Raw genomic sequence first — 15,366 nt, forward strand, 5'->3', positions numbered from 1 at the left:
TACAAGATTAAAGTTGAGATATATGAATTAATTTTAAATTTTTTCAAAACTTTGATTTATTTTACTTTCTTAGAGAGCTTGGTAAGAAGTTTAGTCAAATTGACCTATCTGCAAATGCCAAAGATAAAACAAAATGATTTCTCTGTTATTACCTTTCAAACAAAATCAGTTTGTAAAAACAAGAAGGCAGCGATTAGAAGCCTACCTCAAACACACCACCTATTGAAGCAGCTCAGGACACCAACGAAGATCGACGAAGAATAATGCATCGTGAGAGAAAGAAAAACCTAAATGTGATTTTCGAAACGAGGAACGAGAAAAGATCAAAACTCAAATATTACTTTTTCCCCTTTTACCCACATCCACTTTTCAATTTTCTTTTAAAAAAACTTATGTGTACCGTGTCAAATGAGTGTAAGTGACACGTAGGCGTGTCAAGCTATTACTACTCTTTACGTAAAGTGAGAAGAAAAGAGTAGTCAATGTTGTTGGGAATAAACAAAATAAAAGAGTGAGTAAAGAGAGGTGGGACCGTGAGCATTGATTGGAAGAGAGAGAATAGTGAAATGAAAACTATAGTATTTAGGTGTGTGAAGAAGGGTTAGTAAAAAGCAAAGAGAAAGGGAGAGAGAAAGAGAGAGTTTGGTGAGAAATGAGTGACTTAAAGTGGGACTGATAGGCTGTCGTTGAAGCTATCAAATTAATACTACTTTTCAAGGCAACTTCAGTATTGCCAAGTAGTATTCAAGAAAGTAGATAGGGCAAAACTAACCCTGAGTCGTTTCCCAACGAACACGAAACTGCTTTTGAATATCTTACTCTTACGAATGCCATGCAATGCTTATGGATAAAAGTAATGTTTGGAGAATGTTTAAAGAACAAATAAGAAACATAAAAACGATTATAATGAAATAGGCTAATTCCACTGCTTTTCCAAAATAGATTCATCATCGGTTATTCACAGATAATTGTTCAATTGATTATTATTTAAGTTTCAAATTAATTAAAGTACATTCTTAATTAATTTGAGGGCGATCATGCATTTAACCAAAGTAAATTCTCAATCAAATGCAAAACCTTTCTAGATTATTCACAATAAATTCAACCAAAGTACATTCTCAATCAAATCCTATTGTGTTTAATCATGTCTATTCTTAAATCTCCTAACCAAGTTAAAAGTTAATCAATTAAAGTAAATTCTCAATTGATTATAATTGAAATTATTACTACCAATCAAAGTACATTCTCAATTGATAGTAAAAACCATTTAATCATATGAAAGTTCCTAAATTAAATCAAAGTAGATTCTCAATTAAACCTAGAAACCCTAGAACTCATAATCAATATGCATGTAGATTCAAACACATTATGATGCAAAAATCTTTACTTTTAACTAGATAGAGAGATGAAAGACATAGAGAGAGAACAACTTAAATCAATAATCAAAATAAACAATTGCATTAATTGAACGTAACCTCAGAATCCATAATGGAACTACAGCAGAATAGCCCTAGATGCTTAGCTCTCCATGAATGGAGTTGAATACAAGATGAAAGAAAAGTGAGAGGAGTATGAGAGAATGAATGAATTAAGTGAAGTTCCTTTTTCTGCCTCCCTTGGGTCTCTTTATATAGGCTTGATTGGGCTTGGACTCTGAATAGTTTGTTGATAAGATATTTTTTGTTGATATATTATATCTTTCAAATATTCATTAGATTAAATCAGTTTTAAAGAATATTTGATAGATATTAACTCAATTATCTTATATCCTATATCTTCCAAATAACTAAAAGATTTAGATAATGATAAAATTATTTGGAAGATATTTTCTGTTGATATTCCCAAATTAAATTCAACAACTGAATTATATCTTTTAGATTTTCTGACTTTCCAAAATTGCACAAATACCTTGAAATTTCCTCTATTTGCACTTTAGCCCCTTCAGAATTCTCCAAAATTGCACCAAAACCCATGTTTGACCAACTTTTACCAACTTTGACTGAGGAAGGGCACGACCAATGAGAGCTTGCCACGTGGCAACCCTATTTCTCACCCAATTAGGATTTCAAATAAAATCTTATTTTGGCCTTAATTTGCAATTTGGACCAATAAAGTTTCAATTTCAGCTGCACAAATAAATATTAGAACATCCAAGAATAATTTATACAACTAAAAATCACTTTTTAAGTCTCTTTTTATTCCCAAACACAAAAATTCCAATCATCACAAATCCTCTTTAAATCAATCATTCAAGCACATGAATTTCATCAAAAATTTAATTTTAAAGCATAAATGTGGGCATAAATATGCACTCATCAGGGACCTACCTTGGAAGTGAGAGAAAATGTAATTTAATGGCCTTGGGGCCCACTTGAAAAGGTAGATATAGAAGGGAGTGTGTTTAGAGTAAAAAGGGGGTGTATTGGAATTAGGTGTTTTCTTTGGTGTTGGGAATTTAGTAAAAAGTGGGGGTGCACTAGAAATGTTGTTCTAGTTTATGGAAGTGTAAAATTAGTAATTTCATGGGGGTGCGTGAGTAGAAAAAATAATTAAATTAAGTTATTTAATTATTAGTGAATTTTTAATTAATTGTTGGTCAATGAATTTGATTGACGTTGTATATGATGGTGATTTATGTATCGTTGTGATGTGAAGTTGTGAGAGCAAGCGTTCTGTCATTTCCTTAGAATTTTTGTCGAATCGATGGTGTTCGTATTGCAATACGATAGTGTGTTGAGTCTCTGCGGAGACTGAGATTTGAGTGTCACCCTTTCCTCGTGCGTGAGGACTAGAGAGGGTTGGATGTCTCACCCAATGACTTCGGCTTGTGTGAGTATAGTGCTCGGTGGGTGCGCCTAACCTAAGGTTTTACTCGTAATTCCTTGAGGATTCGGGGAGATAGGTCTGAAGTTGCGATGGAAGACGACTCGAATCGCCCTGTTTTGCGAAACAGGTTTCGTACGACAAAATTCAAGGAAACAACAGAAACTTGTGAGAATAATCTGAGTCATTGTTTCGAATACCATGATGTATTGTGGATTTATGACTATGATAGTCTGGGTGGTGATGATTTAGGTTATGAGTTGAATTATGACTATGATAGTTTGGGTGGTGATGATTTAGGTTATGAGTTGAACAATGTGATGTATTGTAAGGTTACGACTAGGATAATCCATGTTATAATGTTTTGACATTGAAATTATATGCTATGTTATGTTCTTAGTTACTCACCATTTCCTTTTGTGGTTGTGGTTCCACCTGCGATGATCGTACTTGTACGAGAGTAGATGGCGTTGTAGATAAGGCAGGGATGGAGTAGCACAACGAGAGATATGGGAATAAATATGGGAAATTTATCGCGTTTTAAAGTTATTTTATGTTTTTGAATAAAAGATTTGATATTTGTAAGGTTTCAACTTTATGTTGTAAGACGCTTAACTTTTGAGGCTTTGTTTCCACGACGTTATTTTTAAATATAAAAAAAAAGAATTTGGCGTAAATTTTGGATTTTGTGATTTTCTAGTGACACTTAGTTAGGGGTGTTACAAAACTCATCTAACTAGTTGAGTTAGTTTATAAAACCAAGAGTGGTCAAACTTGTTGTAATCATTTAAAGATTAGTGAAACATCTTAAGTGTGCTTAAGGGAGAACTAAATGTAGCTCAATTAAGAGTGAACTAGTATAAACATAAGTCTTCATCTTTGCTTTCGTTTTTAAAAGCTTTCTAAATGCTTCTAAAAATCTTTAAGTATTCATCACTACTTGTAGACCGTCAAACCCTTGCAATAACGTCTAACACTTATTTGCAAAAAAAAAAAAAATAATTTAAACTCTATTCAAATCTCTCATTTATAGAGGTTACCTGTGTTTCAAAATGTATAATTAAAGGTGTGATAAGATGAAAAATATCTTAAATATTTAAGAAAATTTTCCACATATGAAATTAGTTAAACTGTTGAGATAATGAAAATTGTTTTAACAAAACAAAAATAGTTCTTCAAATGAAACAAAAATTAAAAATAATAGAATAAAGAAGATATTTTTTTTAATATTACATACTAAATGAAGAGTTTATGCGGTTAAACATTTAAATTGAGAGTTAAACATTCTCATGTGAGAAAAATATAAATAAATAAAAATATTAAAAAGACTTAGAAATATCCAAATATAAGACATACAAAATACTTGATTCACATACATCATATAAAAAGGTTTAAAGAATAATTTTGATGTATTATTTCAAAGAGTAGGGTAACATATGTATAGATACAAGGGTTGTATAATTCCTCATCTATTAAATGAATGATAACTGCACAAATTTGCACAAAATATAATAATGTCTAAATTATAGCCAATACAATATTTGATTACCTAATATTTACTAATATAATATTTGACATATTTTAACATCTCACTCAAGTTGGTGCATGGATATCACACATTCCCAACTAGAATAAAGACTCATTAAATAATCTTCTTGACACTCCTTTGGTGAGAATATCAGTCAACTGCAATTTTGATCTTACAAAAGACTCATTAAACAATTTTTTCTCAAGAGTTCACAGAGAACGTTCCCTAGGGGACGAGAGTGATAGTTCATTAAGAACTTCTCACTTATCAGTTTTTGTCCAGGAGTTCACTAAGAACATTCCCTGGTGGACGAGAGTGACAATTCATTTAGAACATTCCTCACTTCTCAATTTTTGCCCAGGAGTTCACGGAGAACGTTCCCTGGTGGACGAGAATAACAGTTCATTTAGAACGTTCCTCACTTCTCGGTTTTTGCCTAGGAGTTCAGAGAGAACATTCCCTGATAGACGAGAGTGACAATTCATTGAGAACGTTCCTCACTTCTTGTTATGATCCAAGACCCATGAAACTTTTTCATCTGCATACCTTTAGCACTGTCCCAATTAACGGGATGACCCTATGAGTTTACCGCTGGGGCTAAACACCATACCAGTTTATATATATAATATAAATTGTTCAAATATGTCATCATATGTTTGTTAATATGTATACAAAGTTTTTTTAAAATAAAAAATAATAATAAACATATTACGAAAAGGAATCAGTTCATTCATGAATTATTTTATTTAAACTTTAAATTAATTAAGTGTTTACGAAATAAGTACTTTTAAACAAAAAAGACCTTAAAGAAGTATATTACTTACTTTTAAAATAAACATATTTGAAAAAAAAACTAATAATTTTAACTAAGTTACATGTTATTTGAAATTTAAGCATTAGTTTCTCTCTTGATATAAAAATGAAAAATTTAAACAATATATAAAACTTGCTTTGCATTGAAGATGATATCAAGAGAATATATGTAGTTTGTTTCAAAAGATTTGTTTTATATATATATATATATATATATATATATATATATATATATATATATATATATATATATATATATATATATATATATTGTTAAAAATTGGATAAAATACTGAGAAATGTGAATTAAGTATAATATTGAATAAAAAGGAAAAATGAAAAAGTGATCATTATATAAAAATAAATATCTATAAATTTATTATTTTAAGGTGGTTAAAATACATGTTAATTACATTCCAATATTGTGGTGTCTTTTCGATAAATTTTTTTTCTATAAAATTCATAATTTAATTTACATATTGTTTCGGTAGGGATTAGTTCAGGATTGAGAGACTAACCTTTCCGACGTGTCCTTCATACTTCCGAACGCTTGGATTGTCACTCTTGATCAGAGGGGGAGGTACCTGTGAAAGGCACTCCGACGCTCAAGTTATGAGTGGGATTTGAAGAGCTTCTGCTCACTATTTAATATTCAGTGAACGGTTATCACTATTGAGTATTTGGTCGTAGTGGAGTGTGGGTAGAACGTAAGTAGAATGTAAGTGGAACGTACTTGGCTTTTGGCCCTGTCATTGTATTTACAAGTGTTTCATAGACCAAATAATAACAAACTTACCTAGAGATCCGGTTAGTTATTCATCAACGGCTTTATCAATATCTCTAATAAGATATCTTTGGTTATTTTAACCGTCTGTTGGACTTTTGGCCCAATAATGATTTAAACAGTAATAACTTAAACGCCGACATAATTATGGCTCAATATTAATGTAGCGTGTAACATCCCAAAAAATTTGCCCTAAAAAGAAAATTCAAAATTTAAAATATTGTAATAATACAATTACGGTAACACCCCGAACCTCAAGCTCAAATCTATACAAAAGTTTTTAAGCTCAGACTTAACAGTAAAGATAACATTGAATCCTTCTAATACGTTCTTCCATCTCTTCCTGCACTTGCGCCGAATCACGCGACATCCCTTCATCTGCTCCCGTATAACAAATACGTTATACGATCATCGCAAAAATATGATTTTCCGATACATGCACAAATAAGTAAGGGTAAGCTAACATGCAATATATCATTTATAAAAATATGCATAATTGCTTTGATATAAACATCATATAATATTTAGGTTAGACATCCCCATACACCATCATACCAAAATTTCTACTAGACACTCATATGGATGATACATTGATGAGCTACTGGACAAAGCTATTCCCCAAACATTCTAACCAGATACTATTTGGACGGACGCTATCTGCCGAACACTATCTGCCGAGCGCTATCCACCGACTGCTATTTAATGAATGTTATTTGGCTGAATCCCATTTGAATGGACGCTAGGTGATCATGTACTATTGAGCCGAACGCTAAACTCAGAAAACCATAATGACCGAACACTCTCATAATGAACACTGAGATCAAACACTAGGCCGAACGCTAGAAATCGAACGCCAGATCGAATATTATTAGGCCGAACGTTATTTGCTTAAACGTCACAGAAATGAACGCTAACTCAACGAGCTTCCTATTTATCGAATAATGTTTGCACGAACGTTAAGATTGATCACTTAGGCTTGACACTAGACACCAAACGCTATTAGACCGGATACCAGTAGGTCGAACACCAAGAGACCGAACGCTAAGTAAGATCAAGCACTTAGACTTCACGCTGAGACAGCACACTCTACTAGAACAATTGCTATTATTTCGAACATTATTCAAACGATCGCTCAAAGATCAAATCTCGCGCACCACAGATTAAGTACCATTCGGACGAACGCTTAATTGATCACTTTACTGGATTTAACACTATCTGAGGGTAACCTCATCGAGACCGGATGTTCCCTACGTACGACCACTAACTGTTAACAATCCTTATCTAAGACAAGCATCATCCAAACCGAGCACTACCTATGAATGATCATTGCCTGAATCATGCATCATCATGACTGATCACTACTTATTAATCGATCGCTACCTCAACGAATATCAAGGCCGGTCACTCCCCATAAATGATTGCAACCTCAAAACATCATCACCAATAAAGATCATTCTCTAAGAACGATCGCTACGAGACAGAACACTATAATAACGAACGTTTGAGTCTGGGTTAAACGCCTAGAGTACTTTGCCGACCACCTAAAGTACTGACCGAACGTAATTAAACTAAACCTCAGGGTACCAAATTAAGACCGTACACTAGCTATCTGAGAACAACTGTCATCAAGATCAACAGTTACCTAATTACGCTCGCTACCTGAAAATAAATAACACCAAGACCGAACGTCACTAATAAGAACGCTAGCTACTACCTATAGACCCAACAAGTTTTACTTCCCGTCTCTCTCGAAGAATTATTCCAAATCCAGTTGTATCTGTACTACCATCTCTCCCGTACCAGTACGATCATCACGGTTGGAAACCACAGCCACAACATGCAAGATGAATATCCGGAAGTATCACATCATAAACCCATTACATATAAACTATCACAATTTCCATGATTTAATATAAGTCGACACACATGACATTACAGACTAGTCCTTCATAAACAATGTCGTTTACTTGTAATTCGTCGTCATAACCTGTTCTCAATAACAGGCGACCCGAGCCGTCTTCCATCGCGACTTCAGACCTATCTCCCTGACTCCTCAAGGACTAACGAGTAAAAACATCGATACTACGTGTAACGATGCACTATCCTCAACATGAGCCGAAGTCATTGGGCGAGACATTCACCTCCTCGCGCAGAAGAAGGTGACACTCGAATCTCAGTCTCATGCGAGACTAGCAAAAATGCTCAAAAGACAGACAAAGTTACAAGTAAATAACATAGTGTATGTACCACCTCCAACAAAGTAAACGTGCTCAATCACGAATTCATACATATTCTCAATAACATGTATAAATAAACCAATATTAGATCAAGGAAATAACCAACAATTCTCAATAATTGTTTCAAAATACTCCCACGGATTCATACATTATTGACGAACGCTATTTTCAACTCGGATACTGTCTGGACGAACGTTCTGGAATCAATCATCATCAAGGACCGAACGTTGCCGATGAACACCAAACGTTATTAAACCGAGCCCCAAAGGACGAACGCTCAAGATTAAGAGTAGTCGTAACAATACCTCTGACGAGTACTTCCTGAGGATTAACATCATTGAGAACGAACGCTCACATTCACAATTAAACCAAGGTCGAACGTCCAAGATCCAAACCTAAGAGTACCAACTTAAAGCCGAACGCTCAAGATTGTTACCCAAGAATTCCAAGTTAAGAACGAACGCTTATACTCACTAATATCTCAATACCGAACACTCAAATCAAACACTATTAATCCGGACACGATTAGGACGAACGTTTTGATACTTAGTCGAACCCCTCGGTCACTTTGCCGAACGACATTAAAAAGAAGCCTGACCGAACGACATAAATTAGCAGCTAACCGAACGGTGCTAAAATCAAAACTTAACCGATCAGCAAAAACTAACGACCGAACGCTCATTAGTCACTAATACCCCAAGGCCGATCGTTCAAGATTCAAAACTTAAGAATAAGCAACTTAAAACCGAACGCTCACTTATACCCAAAAACCGAACGTTCAAGATTCAAACCTAATAAGGTTAGCTTATGACCGAACGCTATAATCACTAATACATCAAACCGACCGTTTAAGATTCAAACTTAGAATATCAATTTAAGGCCGAACGCTCACAAGCTAAACCTGAGAATACCTCATCAAAACCGAACGCTTACTATTACCAATGCATAATCAAGACCGAACGCTAAGGATCACCAGCTGAGACTACCAAATTAAAACCGATAGTTATAATCACTAATATACGAAGACCGATTGTCGAACGCTCACTGAACAAGCCCAGAACGAACGTAACGCTCGTTACTGGAGGAGGCAAGACCGAACGGTTAATTTGTCCGACCACTAGGTTGAGCACTAGTTGAGCGAACGCTCGTTCTACACGTTATAATTTGGCCGACCACTATTTGGTCGAGCACCAATTGGACGAACGTCCAATTTTGACTCACCAAAATTGGACGTACGCGCGTTCTGCAGAATTCTGCAGAATCGCACCAGATTCCAGAGAAAACCCAGAAACCCCCATTTTCATCCCCTTCTTCCCAGATTTGCATCAAATACAGATTATTTCAACAATTAATGAAATAAATCGAACTCCCCTTACCTCTTGAAGACTTCCTTTGTAAAATTTGGGATCTATCTCGTTCCAGACGTGCAGATCAAGATCTCCTAGCAACTTCAGCAGTTCTCCACTTCTTCTCCCAGATCTTGCTGCAACAACTTCACTCTCACAAGAGGCCCAACCCAGATCCTCCTCTCAGCCCTTCTAAAGTTGGTATTGCTTCCCCTAGGTGCTCTTTGAACGGTTGAAAATGGAAGGAAGGGTTCCCTTCCTTTGGCTGCTCTCCCCTGATGACCAAAATGAGCCCCTCTCCTTTGCTAAGCTTTCAGTAATAATGCACCTCCAATAATTGCATTCTAATAATGCAAGAGGTGAGTGACCACCATGTCCCCACCACTTCTAAAATACAGGTTCTTACATAGCGAATGGACCGAACGATACTTAGTGTTAACAGTTCGGTCCTGAGTGTATATCATACACAAATATAATGAAATCTTATATTATAAAAAATACATGGAATATTTTGAAGGCACCTTGTGTCTCATTGCTTGTTGGCCGACCATATATAGTGAGAATAGACTTAAAACAAAGATAGGAGAACATAGAAAAATAAAAGAATTTTGGTAATTAATTATGTGAAGCAACCGGCCATAAATATTAATATAGATGTGTAGTGTGTGGCCGGCTTCGTACTCTTACAATTTTCATTTTTGCTGGCTTCGATTAATAATTTCAACATGGCTATCACCACTACCTGTTATCACTCTTTCTCTTTTTTACAAAAACTCTCTTTGATTTTTCAGTCATCATTTACTTTTTGTATTTAAAAAGTCTCACATTATTTAATAATCCAAGAAAAAAATTGTTCATATATATTTTCATCTCTTAATTTACTTACACACTTTTAAAAAATAATGGTCATGCACATCAGACATTTTATTAAACCAATGAAGTTTCACTCACGCGTAATATTAGTATTAATTAAAGTTTAATAATAATGTAAAACTGTTTCATAGATGCCAATAACAAAATACACACACTCATAATAAAATCTAACACGAATCAACCTACAAAATATTTAACTATGATCAAAATATGTATATGAAAAAATAAAACTTATACACTCATTATATTAACATTTTATGTAAGAGACAACGTCAAATCTTTTATATCGATTGACTCATTAATCATTAATACTGAATCTTTCGTATATATTTCTCTAAAAACATAATCTATCAAACTAGCATTAAATTGAGATTTTGTATAAATTGAGTATTTCATGCTTTGTTACAAACTCATTGCATAATTAATAAGTTTCAATGTTTGAATTAGATTGCAATGTTTGAAATTTTGGATCAATTATTGATTCAAGGTACTGAATTAACTAAGAATTCCCCAACTATGGAATGGAACGGCTGAGTTGGAGATTTGTTTATGAATGTACTATGAAATTCATATTTTTAACTTCAATGGCAAATGTAAGTAAAAATAAAATAAAATACTAAACTAGTTTTTGATGAAATATTATAGATAACCAATGTTGATATGATTTATTATTGTTTTTTATTTTCCTTTTAAGATTACGTAACCTTTTATCTAAACATCTTACCATTATTTTCTTAACTTGATTAAACTAATACTTAAGGGTGTTGTCTTGGTATCCTTTTAGAATAGAGAGTTTTAGTATCTTTGAGGTGGATCTAATGAAGAGATGCCATATGTGAGAGGAATCTGTCAAATAATAATAATAATAATAATAAGGGTTAAATATGTTTTTGGTCCCTTAACTTTCAGCGAAAATTAGAATTAGTCCCTCTTCAAAACTTTGGCTTAATTTAGTCCCCAAACTTTAGAAATGTGTGAATTTAGTCCTTTTAACTAAATTTTGTTAGGTTTATTTGATGTTTCAAGCACGTTTCATGATAGCATTTGAGTTGTTTACACCGTTTGATACATTTTTGCTTCAATGTTCACTGAGAAATACGTTTGAAACATCAAATAAAGTTAACAAAATTTGGTTAAAAGGATTAAATTTACACATTTTTAAAGTTTGGGGACTAAATTAGTCCAAAGTTTTGAAGATGGACTAATTCCAATTTTCGCTGAAAGTTAAGGGACTAAAAACATATTTAACCCTAATAATAATAATAATAATATTATTATTATTTTACACCCGTAGGGACTTTGCCTCTTCGTTCGAATATGAAGATGTTGTTAAAGCCTTCTTTTTTCACACCCACGTAGAATTTCATCTCTTATGTATCATAATATAGTAAGGTTCACTTAGTTGACATTGAATTAAAAGTGTTACATATATGTCGGGTTTTCACTATCCATATCAAAGGATGCTAAAATCCTTATTTTTTAGGGGCACAAAATTAACACTCAATATTTAAAGGGCTAATTAAAGTAAGTAATTATCATCCATGAGTTTAACTAAATATGCACTTGTTAACACATTAAAAAAAAATAGTACATAAAAGTTTTTAATTCAAAGGGATTTATGGAGTAAACGAAGATAAAAACCTAAATTTTTAAATTTGAGTCTCCACTCTTTTTTAGATATTTCCTTCATCAAACTTAGTTGTCAATTTTTTTTCGTTAACAAAATATGTATAAGTTTCTATAATACAAAATTAACAATAAAAAATCACACAGAATTATTATTATAATAAGACTAAAATTATGTGAAAATTGAATATAAAAGAACCTAAAGTTGTAATTATCAAGAAAATGAGTCTAAATCTTATTTTAAATGGAAATGAGAAAGTTAAATAATAACATATAAAAAAAACTCAAACTTATTGTTTTAAAGTTAAATAATAACGTATTTGTATTTTTTCATTGAATCTCCTCAAAGGATACATCACTGGTATCAAAACTGAATATACTGAAAAATATTAATATGAAGAGACTTACATTTGAAATAAAAGAAATTTTTATGAATCCAAATATGAATATAAATCATAATCTATTATCTTAAAATTTTAGGTTTTGAAGCAGTATCAGCTCCTAGGGACCCTACTCAAGTCTTCTTCACTTAATCTAATTGACTATTTACATATGCAACAATATAATATATATATATATATATATATATATATATATATATATATATATATTAAGAAAAGTATAATGAAAATGTTTCGTGGAAAAAAACAATAGGTAAAAATTGAGAAATGGTCAAGAGAATATTTTATTCTGAAAGAATTGTACATAGTGTGTGGCACTGTTGCAAAGCCTCCTCGATAGAATCTTCAGTAGATGACATAACCAAAAAGCCATAGCAGAACGAACTTTTAGCAAACGCAAAAACAATAAAGAAAGGGGAAAAATGTTGCATGAACATGTTGAACTGGAAATTCTCAATTTATTTCAAAAATAATAAACTATGTACAAGCAAGTTTTACTCACAGGCTAAGAGAATCAAAGTATCATTCTTCAATAATACCCCTTTTGAATAGTGTTTGTTATGTATCTTGCTAGCTACTTTTGAAGCATTTTAAAACACAAAGTGTGTGGGAAGTCTATTTGAAAAACACAACTAAGGTCACAAATCACTCTAATCTGATCCTTCTTCCCATTCTTTTTTTCCAGATTTCAAGCACCTCAAGTAACAATGGAAGACATAAACAGGTGGCTATTATCCTCTTATCTGAATGAAAGTGTTGACCATGAATTTGCCATCAGAAGGTATTGTCCTGCAAGAATGGAGCAAGAGCAAGGAGGAGAGTGCCAAGATCAAGAGGGAGTAGTGTTTGATGATACTGAATTATGTTATTCTGATGCCAGCACTCCTTGTTTAGCTTCATCAGAAGTTGATGACTTTGTTGACAGCTTCATCAACATGGATCAGTATGAGAAAGCAGATAAAGGGCACCAAGAGAAGCATCAAAGTTTTGGCCACTTTGTGGTGATGAATAATGATGAGGATGAGGCTGATGCTGATGAATACTCCTCCATGAATGATGTCTTTGGATATCTTCCAGCCACCATGGAGGATTCAGAGTTGGAGATGTATGAAAATCTGACAATGTTGGAGGAAGAGGTTGCAATGAGTGACTCTTTTGGTACTTTACCTGAGTTTGTGCATTGTGGAAAAGAGGCCAACCTTGGTGTGGAGCAAGGGTTAGAGTTGGTTCATATGCTGCTGGCCTGTGCTGAAGCTGTGGGGTGCAGGGACAACCACCAGACAGAGTTGCTGATTAACAGAATCTGGGCTTTGGCAAGCCCTTCAGGAGATGCACTGCAGAGAGTTTCTTACTGTTTTGCCACAGGATTGAAGTGCAGGTTGTCAAAAAGTACTTTTATGGATATGCCTTTGATCAATAGGGAGAATAAGCTGGAAGCATTTCAACTTCTTTACCAAATCACACCTTACATTACCTTTGGTTTCATGGTTGCAAATGAAGCCATATTCCAAGCATCACAAGGAAAGAGCTCAATACACATTGTTGATTTAGGAATGCAGCATACCCTTCAATGGTCTTCTCTGATCAGGGCCTTTGTTTCAAGGCCTGAAGGACCTCCAATGGTTAGGATCACTGGCTTAACAGACAATGAAGATAACTCTAAACTTCAAACCAGCATGAATGTGCTTGTGCAGGAAGCAAGCTCTTTGGGAATGCACCTTGAATTCCACACAATTTCTGAGCCTGCATCTCCTTCAGTTTTTACTGTGGAGAAGCTGAACTTGAGAAAAGGTGAAGTTTTATTTGTTAATAGTATCTTGCAGTTGCACAAGTATGTGAAAGAGAGTAGAGGCAATCTGAAGGAAATTCTGCTGTCAGTGAAGAAGTTAGGTCCAACTGCTTTTACAGTGGTGGAGCAAGACACAAACCATAATGGCCCTTTCTTCCTTGGGAGATTTTTGGAGTCCCTTCACTATTACTCAGCCATATTTGACTCTCTTGAGGCATGCATGCCAAGAAACAGCCAACAAAGGATGAAGATAGAGAGATTACACTTTGCAGAGGAAATTCTGAATATTGTAGCTTATGAGGGTCCAGAGAGAATAGAAAGACATGAAAGGGTAGAGCAGTGGAGAAGGCAATTAGGCAGAGCAGGATTTCAGGTGATGCCATTGAAGTGCACAAGCCAAGTTAGAATGATGCTTTCTGTTTATGACTGTGATGGCTACACATTATCAAGTGAAAAGGGAAACCTTCTACTTGGATGGAAAGGAAGGCCAGTAATTATGTCTTCTGCATGGCAAGTGGCAAGTGTTTGATTTTCCTTAGTCAGAAGAAGCAAAGACAAAAATGTTCATTTGGTTATTCATTGCAATACTATGTTTCTTTAACAACTAATTTGATAAAACTAGTCATCTTCTGCCTTATCTTCTGCACTTTCCCTCATTGATGATGCAAAATTTGCCAAGCATCTTGAGTTAGCTATTTGTGATTGTACCTTTTGACCAAAGAATTCGGATTGAAACCCCATGGAACATGTTTCTGCCATTGTATTGTTGATATTTCATCTTTTCCAACATCTCTTGAGCTGATCAAGATCCTTTCATTCTCATAAGGATTAGATCACCAATCTAGAAGCTACATGTACAAGTTGAATTGACGAGATTCTAAGACATAAGTGGGGGACTTGCACTTCCATGCTTATTGCTACATACACCAAGTGCAACAAATTTTTAGTGGTGGTCATGGCTATTCACAAGTTGCATCAAAGACAATAAAAGACATTATTCAAATTTAACCATTCTCTGAATGCTTGAATTTCATAGAAGAAACACAAGATTCTTGGTGGAAAACTTTTCATCGAAAGATGGTGCGATGGGAATTTCCAAAAACTTCACCTACCTTATTCTCACATCCTTGTTGCATGATATAGATT

At 33.9% G+C, this 15,366-nt stretch overlaps 1 protein-coding gene across 1 annotated transcript; it reads left to right on the plus strand.

Moving 5' to 3' along the window:
• The first annotated feature begins 12,975 nt into the window (after positions 1 to 12,975).
• LOC108319141 (GRAS family protein RAD1) lies at positions 12,976 to 15,048 on the plus strand. Its single transcript, XM_017550171.2, has one exon. The coding sequence runs from the start codon at positions 13,139 to 13,141 to the stop codon at positions 14,747 to 14,749; it is 1,611 nt and encodes a 536-aa protein (XP_017405660.1). The 5' UTR covers positions 12,976 to 13,138; the 3' UTR covers positions 14,750 to 15,048.
• Positions 15,049 to 15,366: the final 318 nt, after the last annotated feature.

The sequence above is a fragment of the Vigna angularis genome, chromosome 5 (assembly GCF_016808095.1).
Source record: "Vigna angularis cultivar LongXiaoDou No.4 chromosome 5, ASM1680809v1, whole genome shotgun sequence".
In the NCBI taxonomy this organism is placed as follows: domain Eukaryota; kingdom Viridiplantae; phylum Streptophyta; class Magnoliopsida; order Fabales; family Fabaceae; genus Vigna; species Vigna angularis.